This window comes from Rhinolophus hipposideros (genome assembly GCF_964194185.1).
Source record: "Rhinolophus hipposideros genome assembly, chromosome: 9".
In the NCBI taxonomy this organism is placed as follows: Eukaryota; Metazoa; Chordata; class Mammalia; order Chiroptera; family Rhinolophidae; genus Rhinolophus; species Rhinolophus hipposideros.
In genome coordinates, this window is record NC_138055.1 from 41,610,649 (window position 1) to 41,624,806 (window position 14,158).

Sequence of the window (14,158 nt, forward strand, 5' to 3'; positions counted from 1 at the left end):
GTTACCATCAGTGTCCAGACACTTATGATTACAGCGAACTACTGCTTGGGCAACGTTGGTGTGAGGCCTCCTGGATCTTCCCTTGTGCATATCACACACAGTACCATGCATCTCAAACTTATCACGAATGCGCGCAATTGTTAGGTGTATTGGAGGTTCTATTGTATATTCACGCCTTCATTATCATTGTACTTCTACAATGTTCTCGAATTTCAAATACCACTTTAAAATGGTCTTGTGCACAAAGAACGACAACCATGCTTCTGCCATTTTCTTTGTCCTGCCTGTCGCATGGTGACGTTAGCATTCATTTGATTAACGCCATCTTCACATTGCTACCATAATTAAATTCAACTTCAAAAAGTAATACATAGATAACATCTCTTAAAATGTGTATACATTTTGGCACTTCTGTATATATGGTGATCATGTATTAATTTAATCAATAAATGTGGAGTACCTTCTGTGATGCCGAACTCGGTATTTGTTTCTGGTGGGAAAGATCATGAAAAATGTTAAAGGAAAAGGTCTCAGGATGTACGAAATTTTGATGTACTCCCATACATCAAAAATACTTTTCCTCATGATAGGAATTTTCCTCATGATAGGAATAGTGAAAATAAGAACCTCAAAGTGTTGCTTAGACAGTTATCTAATATAAAGTTCCTAGGACAAATTATATCATGGTGATTCAGCAAATAATTCCCTTCCTTCATTCCTCTCTTTTCTGCTTCCTTTCTACTTGAGGCCTTTGTTTAGGGAGGAATGTCATACAAGGGTATTCTTCCTATGTAATCAAGACAGACCTGTAGCTGCTTTAAGCAATACTATCCCGTATTCATTTCTGCCCTTGAGGCACTAACGATCTCTGAAGTATTCTGTAACATTTCTCAGGCCTATCACCTTATAATGTAAATGTACAGTGTTATTTAACTCAGTTCTGAACATTTCAAGTAAACACTTGTGTTTTTATAAAATATTTAATTACTATTAGTAGAGAACATAAACAGTTTATAGTTGCTAAGAAATTCTTAGCCAACTCATTTTTTTAGGTGTACAGCATAAATGTTACAAACTCCAGGAAGCATTCCCTGACCACTTAGATTGTTTCTGCTCTGAGATCCCTACACTTCCCTGTCATGGGAAGCAATACAGTGATGTGTCTGTAAGTTGAATTCAGCCCATAGTGTCCTGGATTCAAATTTTAGCTCTTACTCATAGTGGACTTTGGCAAGTTTCTTAACCTAAGTCCCCCTTCTCTCATCCCTAAATTGGGATTCATAAAACGAGGTTAAAGAATAGCGTGCACATTATGTGCCTGCACAGTTCTGGGCACATGGGAAACAATTAGTAAGTGTGAGGTGCCACCCTCATCATCATCATCACCATTGTCATCGTCATTGTAAGTGCTTGTTGAATATGCTTATATTTCTCAATTGACCAGGAAGCATATCTCCTCCATTTTCCTTTTATCCCCACCTCCTAACATAGTTTCAGAAACATCATAGCAGTTTAACAACTTGACTGTTAAATGGTTGAGGCAAATTTTGGTGACTCATGTGATAGCAGTGGCACCTGGGGTTGTGCAGACCTCCTCCGTGAGACACATAATTTTCAATCTTTTATGCCCTCAAAAGCAGTGAGATGAGGCCCAGTTCCTTCGGGAGTGAGTCTATGGTACCAGCTCTTAGAGGAAATGAGATCGTGTAAAGCCTATAGCATCTCGGAGCTAGAAGAGCTTTTCTCAGTCTCTCAACCCACCCCTTCTATTTTACACAGTACATGCTAACACACACTGGCCGTTCAGCTAGGTCAGACATGCACGTGATTGGAGTGCTGCAGACCCAAGAAGAACTTACAGGGCAATTAAGTTGGAGTAATACAGCTATTTTTCAAATGTCGTTGTTTTCATCTGTCACCATCTTATTTATGGAATTTGTTTTAAGGATAAAATGCTCAGTTAATTACTTATAAATAATAAATGCAATTAATAGTAATAATAATAATAATTAGCCAGAGGTGATGATACTTTTAAGGAAGAAAAAACTGATACCCATCACAAATGTGAGGAATATCCACCACATATTTAAACAGTTAATTAAGGGAGCGCGTTATAATCCTGCTCACCTGCTTTCTAAATTTTATCACAAAACATATTTCAAATGAATGATAATAATCTGTGACTGCATTGGCAAAAAAATATTTCTAATATAAGTGAGATATGGAAAAACATTTAAACCATGTAAATGCTCTAATTGGTTTCATTCTAAGGCTTGCCATTACACAGAGGCCAAAGTTCTGCTGTAGAAGAGCTTCACACACACACACACACACACACACACACACACACACACACTTGCAATGTAAGACATTAGGCCAGACTACAGCGTGGTTTTCCAAGGGTTCATGTTCATTTGCGTCCATTGCATTTACCCAAATACACCCTAGGAGGACAGCACACACCTGGTTAACATAAACAGAACTACATGTCTGGTGGCCATAACAAATTAGTCCAAGACATTCCTAAATTACCACTTAGATAGGAAAACTGTTGGGAAAGATAAAAGGAGCAAAAGGAATTCATTCTCTAAGACTCTGAGTTTCTACAAAAGGGCATCATTGAGCTAATCAAGCTGCAAAATGGGAAAACAAAGAGTTAAAGAAAAGAAATTGCCCATAGCTAAGAAAAAGGAAATATTTGTTACATTTGGAGGACTTTTACTGAGTGTGGGATCTGATAGTAGTAAACGAGAATCAGATCTTGTTCCTATTCATAAGTAATAATTAAGTTACTCTGCAACAAAGACCACTTTACAAGGGGTCTCTTCAATAATGATGTTCTCTTGAAAGAACTCAAACCAAGCCTGACTTATATTGTGTTCTATTTCTCGTCATGGGCAGCTTTAGTGTGTTTCCAATGTCTTATACAAAAGCATCAGCAATTTTCACAATTTTTGGTATTCTGGAGTTATAGGCAGGTTTTGTTACAATAGAGAACCTACTGGTTTTAGAACATGTGATACTTAGGTACAAGCTTTAGAAAGTAGGTTTCAGTACAGCCTCACTAACTCAAGGCTGTAAATCTAGAATTTGTGATAATTTGCCTTAAATATTATCTATATAACATAAAGGAAAAAGAGGTATGCTAATAAGCAAATACATAGTCTAAGCAGTTAGGAAGAGCAAATGCTGCAATTATTTAACAATAATTGAATTTTTAAGTCTAACACTAATTTTAACTTTTTTGCAAAATCATTTTTTTGTGGAAATATAATCTATGCATTTAGAACCAGCGTTTTGGGTGATTCTAGCATGGTCAGCCTGCTACCAGTGAACAGACTGTTCTTTGATTATTTTAGAACACCCAGCACATGGTCTTTCTTAGAGTAGGTGATTAGAGTAACTGATCAGCTAAAGCATGGACTTCTTTTCCCTAATAGCACGTTGTTAACCTTGTGTGAGTTATCTTATATGACTTCACAATGGAAAACAATAGAACAAAAGTAGATTTCCCATTCAGGTTAGCTTTCTCTATCTGTCCAAGCTATGAACAATTTACTATATAATAAACAATCTAAGATTTCTGCTAACAATTCTTGCTTTTGATAAATAAATTCTATCTTCAGAAAATTGTAAAGGTGATTTCCCTCTCCGATATCCTTCCTTTAATCACGGAAAAGATTATTTTGCATGCTTTTCTCAATGTACCTATGGGATTGAGAATATGCCCATGTGGCCTGATAAAGTCAGGTGTCTGAATATATTCCACTTTGGAATAGCAGATCTAAGTGCTAAGTAACTACCATCATTTTTAAGTTCAGAACTTGAAGATGTTTCATAGTATTAATAGACCCTTTATTTTCAGATGTGTCGAAATACCAAATATGAATGGTCACATATGTCCTAATGTACTTGAGAAATCTCACTACTAATTTTGTGTCACTAATTTTTTTAATATTGTATTTAAGAAAAAAGTCTCTATCCTTTCTATTGGCATGATTCAGAGGTGGAACAAAGCTTAATCCAGATATTTTGTGTGAATGCACATTCCTCACTAAATCTCTTAGGCAGCTACTTTAGTGACTGTTACTAACATGATACTCTGTCGTCTCTTTGTATACATGTCTAATTTATCAGTTTCTTGTAGATTGTCAGCAGCCTGCTGCCTCCGTACCGCCACAGTGCCCACAACTAGCCGAGAGGCAAGACTGCCCGACTGTCAGGTAAATTCAGATGTCCTTTCTTGCCCCAACCAGCTGCATGTCAGATCCACAGACCCCAAGCTCTCCTTTTCAACCCCATAACCTCCTATACATAATTATATTTGCTACGTTTTATTTCAAATGTGGGCAACACAAACACACATTGGATACCTGAGGTCCTTACGTGCCCTGAGGAAATCCAAGAGAGCTAGAGTTTATTTTACTGGCCACTGGTGGGTAGACCAAAGGCTGCCTTCAGCTCCCTTGTGTAAGGAAATATTTGGATTACTCCAGTGTATCATTACCTTCTAAAACAGAAAACCTGGAATCGTTAAGATGTTTGGCTTACTTTTTCTTTTGCTTGTCTTTTGTCCTTAGAATATAATTATCAGGCACACAAACAGGAAAGATATAAAGCATGTCTAATGTCTGTTCCAAGACAGCTTTATGAAAGCTTCTGTGTTCTGTCCATTCAATGCCCTCATTAAGACTGAAATTGAAAGGTGGAGAAAAATTTGTAATTGACATTCAAAAAAGACTATTTACAGTGATAGAGCCCTTCGTGTGACATTAACTGAGGAATTTTAAAGGCAGATTTATATACTTTCTGGACACTAAACTAGAGAGTTTGCTGACGATCTCTATTCCAATGAAAGCTTTGCAAATCCATCATGAATTCACTCAATCTTGGGTGAACTTCCCCATAGCCTCAGAGCACCTGTCAGGACCTCATCATCTTCCCGTGATACTTCTTCTCCAGTTGTTTGGCCTCTGATGGTGTCAACGTTTTATAGTTTGGTGTGGCTTTTATATCTGCGTGTTGTCTTTCCTCATTTTAATGTATCTGTTACTCTTTTACCAGGGCAAGGATTCTCTTGGGTAGGGACAGGCCCAAAAGTATTTCCATGTATGTCTGAGAAGTAGATGTCAGCAGCAGGCTGCATGTGGTCATGGGTTAGCCGGAGAGCTGGGAGCCACAACAGCTGCTGAGATACACAGCAGCAGCCAAAGCCTTAGTGTGACTTGGTCTCTGAGGCAGTTGTACAGCCAGCTGTCTAAGTGGGATACCGAGTTAGCAGGAAAATGTATATGGTTAAACAGGCCCCAAGCCAGTGTCTCCTGGTAGGTGTCTCAGCCAGCCCTTCACATCACGTCCAGCAACAAGGTTTTTACTCCAGGGAAGTTCTTTGTGAACATCCAAATGCCATATTATAACAGTTGCCAGCTGTAGAGTAATTTCAATTCTATAAGTAACTAAATATAATGGTTAAACCCATCTCCATGGGATTCTATGTGTGTAGTGGTGAAGAACGTGGGCTCATAACCTACAGCCTGTTCTCCACCAAGCACCCCTCACCCCACCCAGGGCTGCGACAGTACCAGGCACATGGCATGTTCAGTACCTACTGTTTTCAGGAATGAGTGAATGAGCTCTGGAGTCAGATTGCTCGGGTGTGAATTCCACCTCTGACATCTACCAGTTGTGTAGCCTCGCAAAATTGCTTTGACTGGCTGAGACAGCGTTTCTTCAACTATCAAGTCATGATGACAGTGAGGCCCAGGCCTGGCCCATTGCGTGCTCTTCATTTATGTTGTGACTAACTGTTCTTAGTACCTAACTTCCTCAAGACCAAGATCTGCCTCTTTCAGAAGTTCTCTAAGTTGCTTGGGCAAAGTATGGAAAAGGCTAGAGGGGAATGTTTTAAACTTGAATTTTATTTCACCTAGCTTTTTTTGAGAACCAATTTGACCAAATGGTTACCAGCCTCAGTTTCATATATTCTGAGCTGACTGAATTTAGATTGCTTGCTACCTCCCCCGGAATGATTTACTTTAAAGAAAAGCACTTTAATGAATTACAGTGTTTCTAGTTTCTATCCAGTAAAGGCAGCATGGTCCAGAGCAAGGCTTCCATTGTCCCCCATTGTGGTCCACAGAGAAATGATAAAATGCATATAGACCTAAAAACACTGTCCTTTTCAAAGTCACTGGGATATGACTGGCTTCTTTCCACCCAGGCCCGCTGCCAAATGGATTGCATTTAATGTCCTCACTGCCCTTTTACTTCTTTCTGGCAGAAAAGTTAACACATAGCCAACCTTTGAATTCACAAAGTGTTAAATTCTTTATACTTATTAGTCATTGCAACCCTGTAAGGTAAGCACAGTTATTACACCCATTTGAAAATGAGGAAACCGAAGTTTGGGGAGGTAAAATGACTTGTTCACAGTTCCCCATCCTGAAAGCAACTGAGCCCAAATGACTTGGGCACCCATTTTCCTAACCACCACTGTACACAGTGGCACTACAAGGAGATGTCCCATTTCCTCCCCCCACCCTCTTTCAGTTATGCTGTGAGGAACATAAGGAACAAAGTCAGGGAGTCTTTAAATCACCCATGTTGACTCTTTATCCCTGAATTGGAAAGGAACTGTTTAAATGAGAAACGAAATGTGCTAAGAATGTTGAGTGATTACAGTCTGCTTTCTCACTTTAAAAATCTTTTATACTTCTTATAGCTTGTACATATATCCAGGAAACTAAAGCTGTATGGTTTTGAATAAAAGAACATTTTCTTATTTTTAAAAATATAGAACTTTCTTATGTGCTTTTTACAGACTGATTTCCATTATAGAGCTAAATCATTAGTTGTTTATATATAATAGAAATCATAATATGAAAGGGATACCCAAGGTGTTGCAGCCTTAGATATAATATTTATAGAGAGGTTTGGTATTTAGCACCTCGCCCCAACAACTTGCTTACTTGGAAAAAAAAAAAGAACCCTTTCTGGATATATATCCATTTTTATATCTTCGTAATAGTTCCTAGGCCTACTGTTCACAGCATGGTTTTACCTACACAAAGTAAGCTCTAAAATGGTGTAGATTGAATAATGAATGATTCTTCATTCATTATTGCTAAAGATATTTAGCAATCAGAACTGAAACTAAATTCATCATATCCCGGAAATGATTAGAACATATCAAATATTTGCATTAAAGAAATAATTTCTTAATCTGTAAGCCAAAAATATGCTTCTCTCACATAACATGCAGTTTGCATTTTATAAAAATTCAAAATAGTAATAGTATAATATAAATTATTTATAATCTCACTTTTTATAAGAAATCTGAAATAATAAGGAAAATTTTTTCAATTTTTGTATTTTTTAATTATAGTTGACATTCAATATTATATTCGTTTCAGGTGTATAGCGTGATGGTTAGACATTTATATAACTTACAAAGTGATCCCCGATAAGTCCAGTACCCACCTGACTCCATACATAGTTGTTACAATATTATGGACTGTATTCCCTCTGCTTTACTTTCCATCCCTGTGACTATTTTGTAACTGCTAATTTGTACTTCTTAATCCCATCACCTTGAAAAAACTTTTAATTATTGTGAATGAGTTAATGTTAAGGTGTTGGGCTAAGTGAGCTCTAACCTGTGTTGAAGCTGTTACATACTTCAGGTGGTCAAGCAGAAACACTTGTCTTCCTTTATCAAGAAGATAAGGGGTCTTCAAAAACTTATTCCTCTGGTGCTTCTTGCCATAACTTTTGTTGAATAATGTGTTTAATCCCCTAAAAAGAAACTCATTCTAAATCATACAGATTGAACAGAAAAAAACCTGTTGGGTCTGTAGGAAAGTCTGTCTGCTGTTGTGTTTCCTGGGCCATCTGACCAGGTCTCCCAGGTTTACCTACCATGTTTTTATTAGGTTGGTGCAAAAGTAATTGCGATTTAAAAGGCTAAAAATAATTGCAAAAACCGCAATTATTTTTGCACCAACCTAATAAAATAGAGGAAAAATCATTTTTATCACTGGTTGTCCTAACTAGTACAGAGAAGCATATCTTCTATTCAACTAAATTCTAGCAGTTCAAAGACTTTGGGGGTAAGAGTAATCTCAAGCAGATCGGTATTTTACATAATTATGATTTTGTGTCAACATTCAAGAGGATATATACATAAAGGATAATTTCAGTACCAAAGATTACAGCTTTAATGTTAACTTTTAATGAGTTCAATGGTAATATTAGCTTTAGAAAACACCCTATGTTTATAGAAATAAATAATAATGAAACTTGAATGCTTTTCTCAAACACTACTACTGGCAGAAATGAATTCCATAATATTAAGAGGAAAAGCAGAATGTTACCAAAATGCCAGACTCTTCCAAAATCCCCATGGTGGAATTTTTCTCCTGTTACATTTCAAAAGATCTGAACCCAAATATGAATTTGTAATTTTACCTTAGGAAATTCAATAATTCTGCTTCCTTATTCTTCAGGATTATTTCTCACTACATCCATGAGCCTGAGCATTTCTGAATTTATTTAAACCAGAGGCCCTCGGAGGTTGTTTGGAAGTCTACATAATGTACTTAACAAATAGGAAATGCTTTAAAACTTTACAGTCTTATTTAAACTACCAAGCTAAAGTACATAGGGGGAATCTTTGGAGCAAAGTAGGTCTACACTGGCAAGTTAATTATCCTATTGCATCCGGATCTACCAGAGAACTGATTTAGAATCTTCTAAAGCCTTGGTCCGGCAACCCCCCCCCCACCCCCATCCTTGGGAGATCCTTAGAAATGCAAATTCTCAGGTCCCACCCCATACCTATGGAACCGGAGTCTGCATTTTCCCAAGGTCCCCAGGTGGTTCATATGCACATTAAAGTTGAGAAGAACCAATCTAAAGAAACCTTGCAACTAACCCAGAGACCTAGGGGAACGAGACTGAAAAATTGAAAAAAGTGATCGCAAGGAGGAGTTCACGTATCATTTCCCTAACACATTTTCTTTTTCTTTTTTGTGCGCGATTTTTTAAATTAAATTTATTGGGGTGACATTGGTTAGTAAAATTATATAGGTTTCAAGTGTACAATTCTACAGTACATCATTTATCTTTTGCGTTGTGTTCACCACCCAGAGTCTTAAAAAGCCACAGTTATCTTGGCATGCTTTGGATTTATATCATTTTCCGTAAAAAAATTTCTGTTCAGGGTTTTTGTTTGTTTGTTTGTTTGTTAATTTCTGTGAAAATGATGTGTCTGTCTAACCTTACAAGTATGGCTGGACCCTTGTCAATGAGTTTTTTGCTGACACACTTGTCTTTCATTTTTAGTCCTGACATAACTCTCCCTGACGAGCAGCCACATTCCAGCTCGCAGTGCACCCCTCTCCACTGTCTCTCCAAGCCTCCTTACCCCTAGTCTCCATCTTCCGCGGACGAACATCTGGGGTGAACGGTTCTGGAGCCACACACAAGATACTGCCCGAGATCCAGCGAGTGTTTTCTTCTCGGTTGTTCCGTGTATGATGGGATTAACGCCCATCACTTTGGAAGACAAAAAGAAGTTGAGAAGAATAACACAACGCCCAGACTCCAGTGTGATCAAATGTTTTATGGTTTCTCTAAGTACAAATAACCTTCTGCAATCAAATGGCTACAGTTCAGTTAAATAATAATAATAATAATAATAAAAAGGAACAGGACACATGTATCTCAGATGGATGGTGTTACCTCCGTAGAATACGAGAGACTTACGACAATGTAAAAATACATATATTGTAAAATCATCTTTCCTCATACTTCAAATTTGGCTATAGAAGTTGATTCCAATATTTTTTTTATCATTGATATTTATTTTGTACTTTATTTGCCACATGATTTATGTCTATAAAAATCATTTCTGTGAGAGGTGAACTTAATTCATTTATTTTTAAATAAGCATAATTTGCTCACTTATGTTTTAATTTAGTTGGAGATCTGGAATTGGCCAGACTCTGGTCATTTTTCTTGCACAGAATGTTAAATAAGGTGCATCGAATATTAACAATAACTATTTTGCTGCTACACTGATATTGTTCATGCACTTATTTTCTAATCATTAGCTCATTAACTGCTGGATTATTTTTTTTTTTAACTAGAATACTTCACTGGACATTAAGTAAATCTAAGAAAGACTATGTTATGATTCATTGACTTATTCAACTTTTGACAGCATCTTTAATTTTTTAAATTGCAGGCAAGTAGATGCACTGGTGCTGCTCTTTTGTGTGTGTGTTTGTGTGTGTGATAATGTTAAAGAAAGCTAAATAACGTGAAGGGGGAAAAGTGGTGTGTTTATTTAATGGCCCGAATTTTTTTTTACTTCTCCCAAATTCAGGGTCCTACTATGAGTCTTTCCTGCTAACAGGTATCAAATGGGAAAATATATACCTAGATAGATGTAAGTTAGCCTTTGGTTAATGAATTTACCCAGAAAGTATTCAAATTTTGATTAAAATTGTATGTTTTGTTGTTGTTAGTTTTTTTCATAATGAATCTTCCTTGCCAAAAAACAAACAAAAAAACAATAGATAATAAACCTTAGCTCATTGTCTACTTTTGACAAACACTCAGGTGCCTACAATCATTATATTATCTGTATTGAGATAATACATGTTCCTAGTTAATTTACAGATTCTGCTGGGTAACCTTTATGACTTGACTTAAGGCAGTGGATTTTCATAGCAAAATTTATTTTGCACATAATCTGACAAACAAGGAAAACAGCTAATTGAGCTGAAAGGTCTAACACTCTTGGGCTCCTTAACTATCATGTGCTGCCCACACAATTGCTCCTAGCCCTGATTCCTTGTCTGGTCAGGTAGCCTTAACTTATTTAAAACCATAATGGTTTGACCTTTTCATGTAATGATATCTGTAACTTCTCTTTAAAACAAAAACAATCCTCACAAAAGATAGTTAACAATGCAGGGCTCTAACAATGGAGATCTAGTAAGAGCCACTCACCTTATTTATTGAGTGGAAGTGGGTGGGACATTAATGGAACAGTCCATCAAAGATGGCGGCCAATTGGTAAGTCATTAAAGCACAGTACAGGAGCTTTCATTAGTCATACACCTTTTAAGTAGTGGTCACTATTACCAAAGCAACCAAGAGGTTTTAAGGTTCTTATATGAGTGCTATTTTCAACAGTGTCCTTTATTATGCAACTTGGAGTAGTTGGAACTCTTCACCATAAATAAGGAGTCAGGTCAAAGTACAGAAAAAGAAACAAGTCTTCATGAAGTCTTGGTCATGGTAGCCTAACCTTCTGTTCTTTCCTACCTGTGTTGCCTTGCTGTTCCTAAACATTTTCTTCATTGTATTGGTGTTGTATCTGCCTGGAACCAGTGTTAGTGAGACAGTGTGGATTATATTAGAGTTCAATTAAAGAAAGCTACCACCCCCCTACCCTTGCTCTTTCTTTTCTTTTCCTTTTCTTTTTTTTTTGAGCATCATATGTTTAGACCTGAGAAGTGGCATAGATGCAAAGCTGACTTTAATAAAAGTGTTTGTGCCTGAGGGAAAATATGCTTTTTTAAAAAGTACCTCAGAACATCTTCCTGTATTATCTCATCAATGTCGTTGGTGGTACATGAATTCAGCAGTAAGTGTTGTCTCTGAAACTATAAAGCAGTAATGCCTACTGACAGTGCAGTATTGCATTTTTGTCTCTCTTACTCTGTATTTATGACCTGGTAAAAGACCGAGTCACAGACAATGCATTTATTTCTTCCAATATAAAGTTTATCAAGTCTATTATGTATGAATTTTATTTCAGTTCCTTTATGTTAACAGAGGGGGAAATGTCTGTTTTCAAATACCAATTCTATAAAAATTTTAGCAAAACTTTGCCAAGATATAGAAACTTGGAAATACATTTCTAATTTTCAACACAAAATTAGGTAAAAGTCCGCAAGCAGTAAGAGAGAATTTCGTGTATTTACACTGTGGCATCATTTAGTATAATTTAAACTGAGCTGTATCTGTAGGCATTTATTTATAGGTATTTTAAATGAATAAATATGTGTAGCAGTGATAAAATTAGTACCTGTAAAGAAACATGATGATTCAAAAGGAAACTGAAAAATTGAAGAACTAGTGAAAGTAGAAAAAAACCAAACCTCAGTAAGACCAGTTGAAGAGAAATGTGGAGGGGCGGGGGGGAGGGAAGACTACATAAACACAGTAAAAATACTGACTAATTAAAGGTAACTGTGGCAGCATGGGTGTTTAGCAAAGTAACCAGGTAGTTTTTAAAAAAGTAAGCACAATTACCATTCTGGAAAGTATAGAATGCAGAAATGCTTTCCTGCTGAGGACTTTTCTTAGTTAAAAAATAAAATAAAAAGGAGCAATAAATTGTCTTTGGCCTGAGTGCACAGAGGCATATAGGACCCTTGGGTTAATCTTTCCAATCAACTCATGATTCACTGGAACCCTTTCATGTATCCAATTCTGTTTCAATAAGAGGAATTTGGATAACTTTGAGAAAATAGTCTTCAGTGTGAAGGATTTATATTAACTCTAGGAAAAAGATTCTTAGCAGTGGAAAATGAATCATTGAAATTGATAATTATAAGGATTTATTTTTTAAATTAAATATTGGTTGTCATAGTAGGGATTAAGTGGCTAGATATCTTATGATAATGTATTATAATTCTAGGATTTTGTAATCCTATAATTCTTTTAAATTTTAAAAAAAGTTATTCTGGTTAGTCATAAAGTATTTTATTCCTTGAAAATAGGACAGCAATCTTAATTTTCCCAAGATATTTGGTAAAAAAAAATAAATAAAACAGGATTAATATTTTTTTCTTGTAACTGTGTTTCATAATATCTTTAAAGTTGTCCTGAATGTAGTAATTTACTATAAAAAGCTTCAATTGTCAGAGTCTAAAAAAACAAAAGTCCTCAGGAATACTTCAGAAATAGAAGGTGTATGTTCCTTAGAGAGGTAAATGCCTCTCAAACTTTATCTTTACTTAAAAGAATCTTCAACGTACAATATTTACTTTTTCCATGCTTTGGAAAATATTCTTTAACCAGATAGTTGTTCAGTTTCAAACAAGCATGAAGCATTGGTCAAATAAACCATGAATATGAACATTTCCTAATATTTTGCATTAAATAAAATCCTCTGCAATTCTCAAGTGGTAATTACAAAATATGAAAAGGAAGAAATATATTTTCTACTAGGATGAATCAGCAAAAAGACATAATCTGTCTCTCAGAAAGACGTATCAGGGGAAACTGGTTAATTTCCAGTAAGCAACTCTGCTGGTTCAATGCAAGGATGCCACAAATGCATTAATATTGTAGATATAAAGTAGGACTAGATTCAAAAGGAACTCTTAGGATAAAGTTCACAATTTTAAGAATTTATACTTCAGTTTGTTTGTTTACTAACCAGAGTGATTTAAAATAGCCCTTATATCTATGATTGCAAAATTCACAAGAATATGTTTTCAAATAAAGGGAACATAATTCTTCAAAAAGCCGTTGAACTGGAGTTGTGATACGTAATATGATCAGTGCTGATACTGACGTATTTTTACCTTAAAATCAATTGCTATAGACATACAAGACCAATCTAGCTCCCGAGTGACCTTTTCCATTGTCTATAATAATACCCCCAAATGAGCTGTGTCTGTAATTAAATTCATCTTTATTTAAATGCCAAATTAACTGCCATTGTCCCTGCTGTATTGCATTTGTAGCCTGATTCCATTCTAACATCTGAAAGATTTTGTCTAGACATCTCTTCCATCCTTCTTACTCAAAGTATCACTGAAAAAGATAATTAGCATTAAAATATGTTCCCCACTGAAGGATTTTCTAGAAAAAATATTCAACTTACAAAGAAGAGCAGAAATTAACTGCCTTTAGAGTAAGGGTATGAGTGCATAAAAGTATGCAGTGTGAAATGTTTGCATGAAATATTTTGCATCATGTAAGCTTTCCCATATTCATAAAGTGAACACTATAGAAATCTTATTTCTCTTGTGATTTCTCCATTAGGAATGTAAGGAGATTGTTACCTATATCTGGTCTCCTTTTCATATTGAAATGCATGGCTCTAAACTTCATTGTATTTTTATCCCTTTCC

General features: G+C 36.0%; 1 protein-coding gene across 6 annotated transcripts in view; it reads left to right on the top strand.

Annotated features, from left to right (window-relative positions):
• The window catches only part of BICD1 (BICD cargo adaptor 1), a 310,361-nt gene that overhangs the window by 163,463 nt on the left and 132,740 nt on the right, over positions 1 to 14,158 (top strand). For 2 of the 6 annotated variants that reach the window (XM_081058302.1, XM_081058303.1), the window contains exons 9-10: positions 4,148 to 4,223; positions 9,343 to 9,556. The exons of 1 other annotated variant lie outside the window; for it this stretch is intronic. In XM_081058302.1, coding sequence (XP_080914428.1) covers positions 4,148 to 4,223; positions 9,343 to 9,430 — 164 coding nt within the window. In that variant the 3' untranslated portion in view covers positions 9,431 to 9,556. Of the gene's footprint in view, positions 1 to 4,137; positions 4,224 to 9,342; positions 12,154 to 14,158 lie in introns of those variants that run through there. 3 more of the 6 variants (XM_081058305.1, XM_081058304.1, XM_081058308.1) reach the window with 3 other exon arrangements.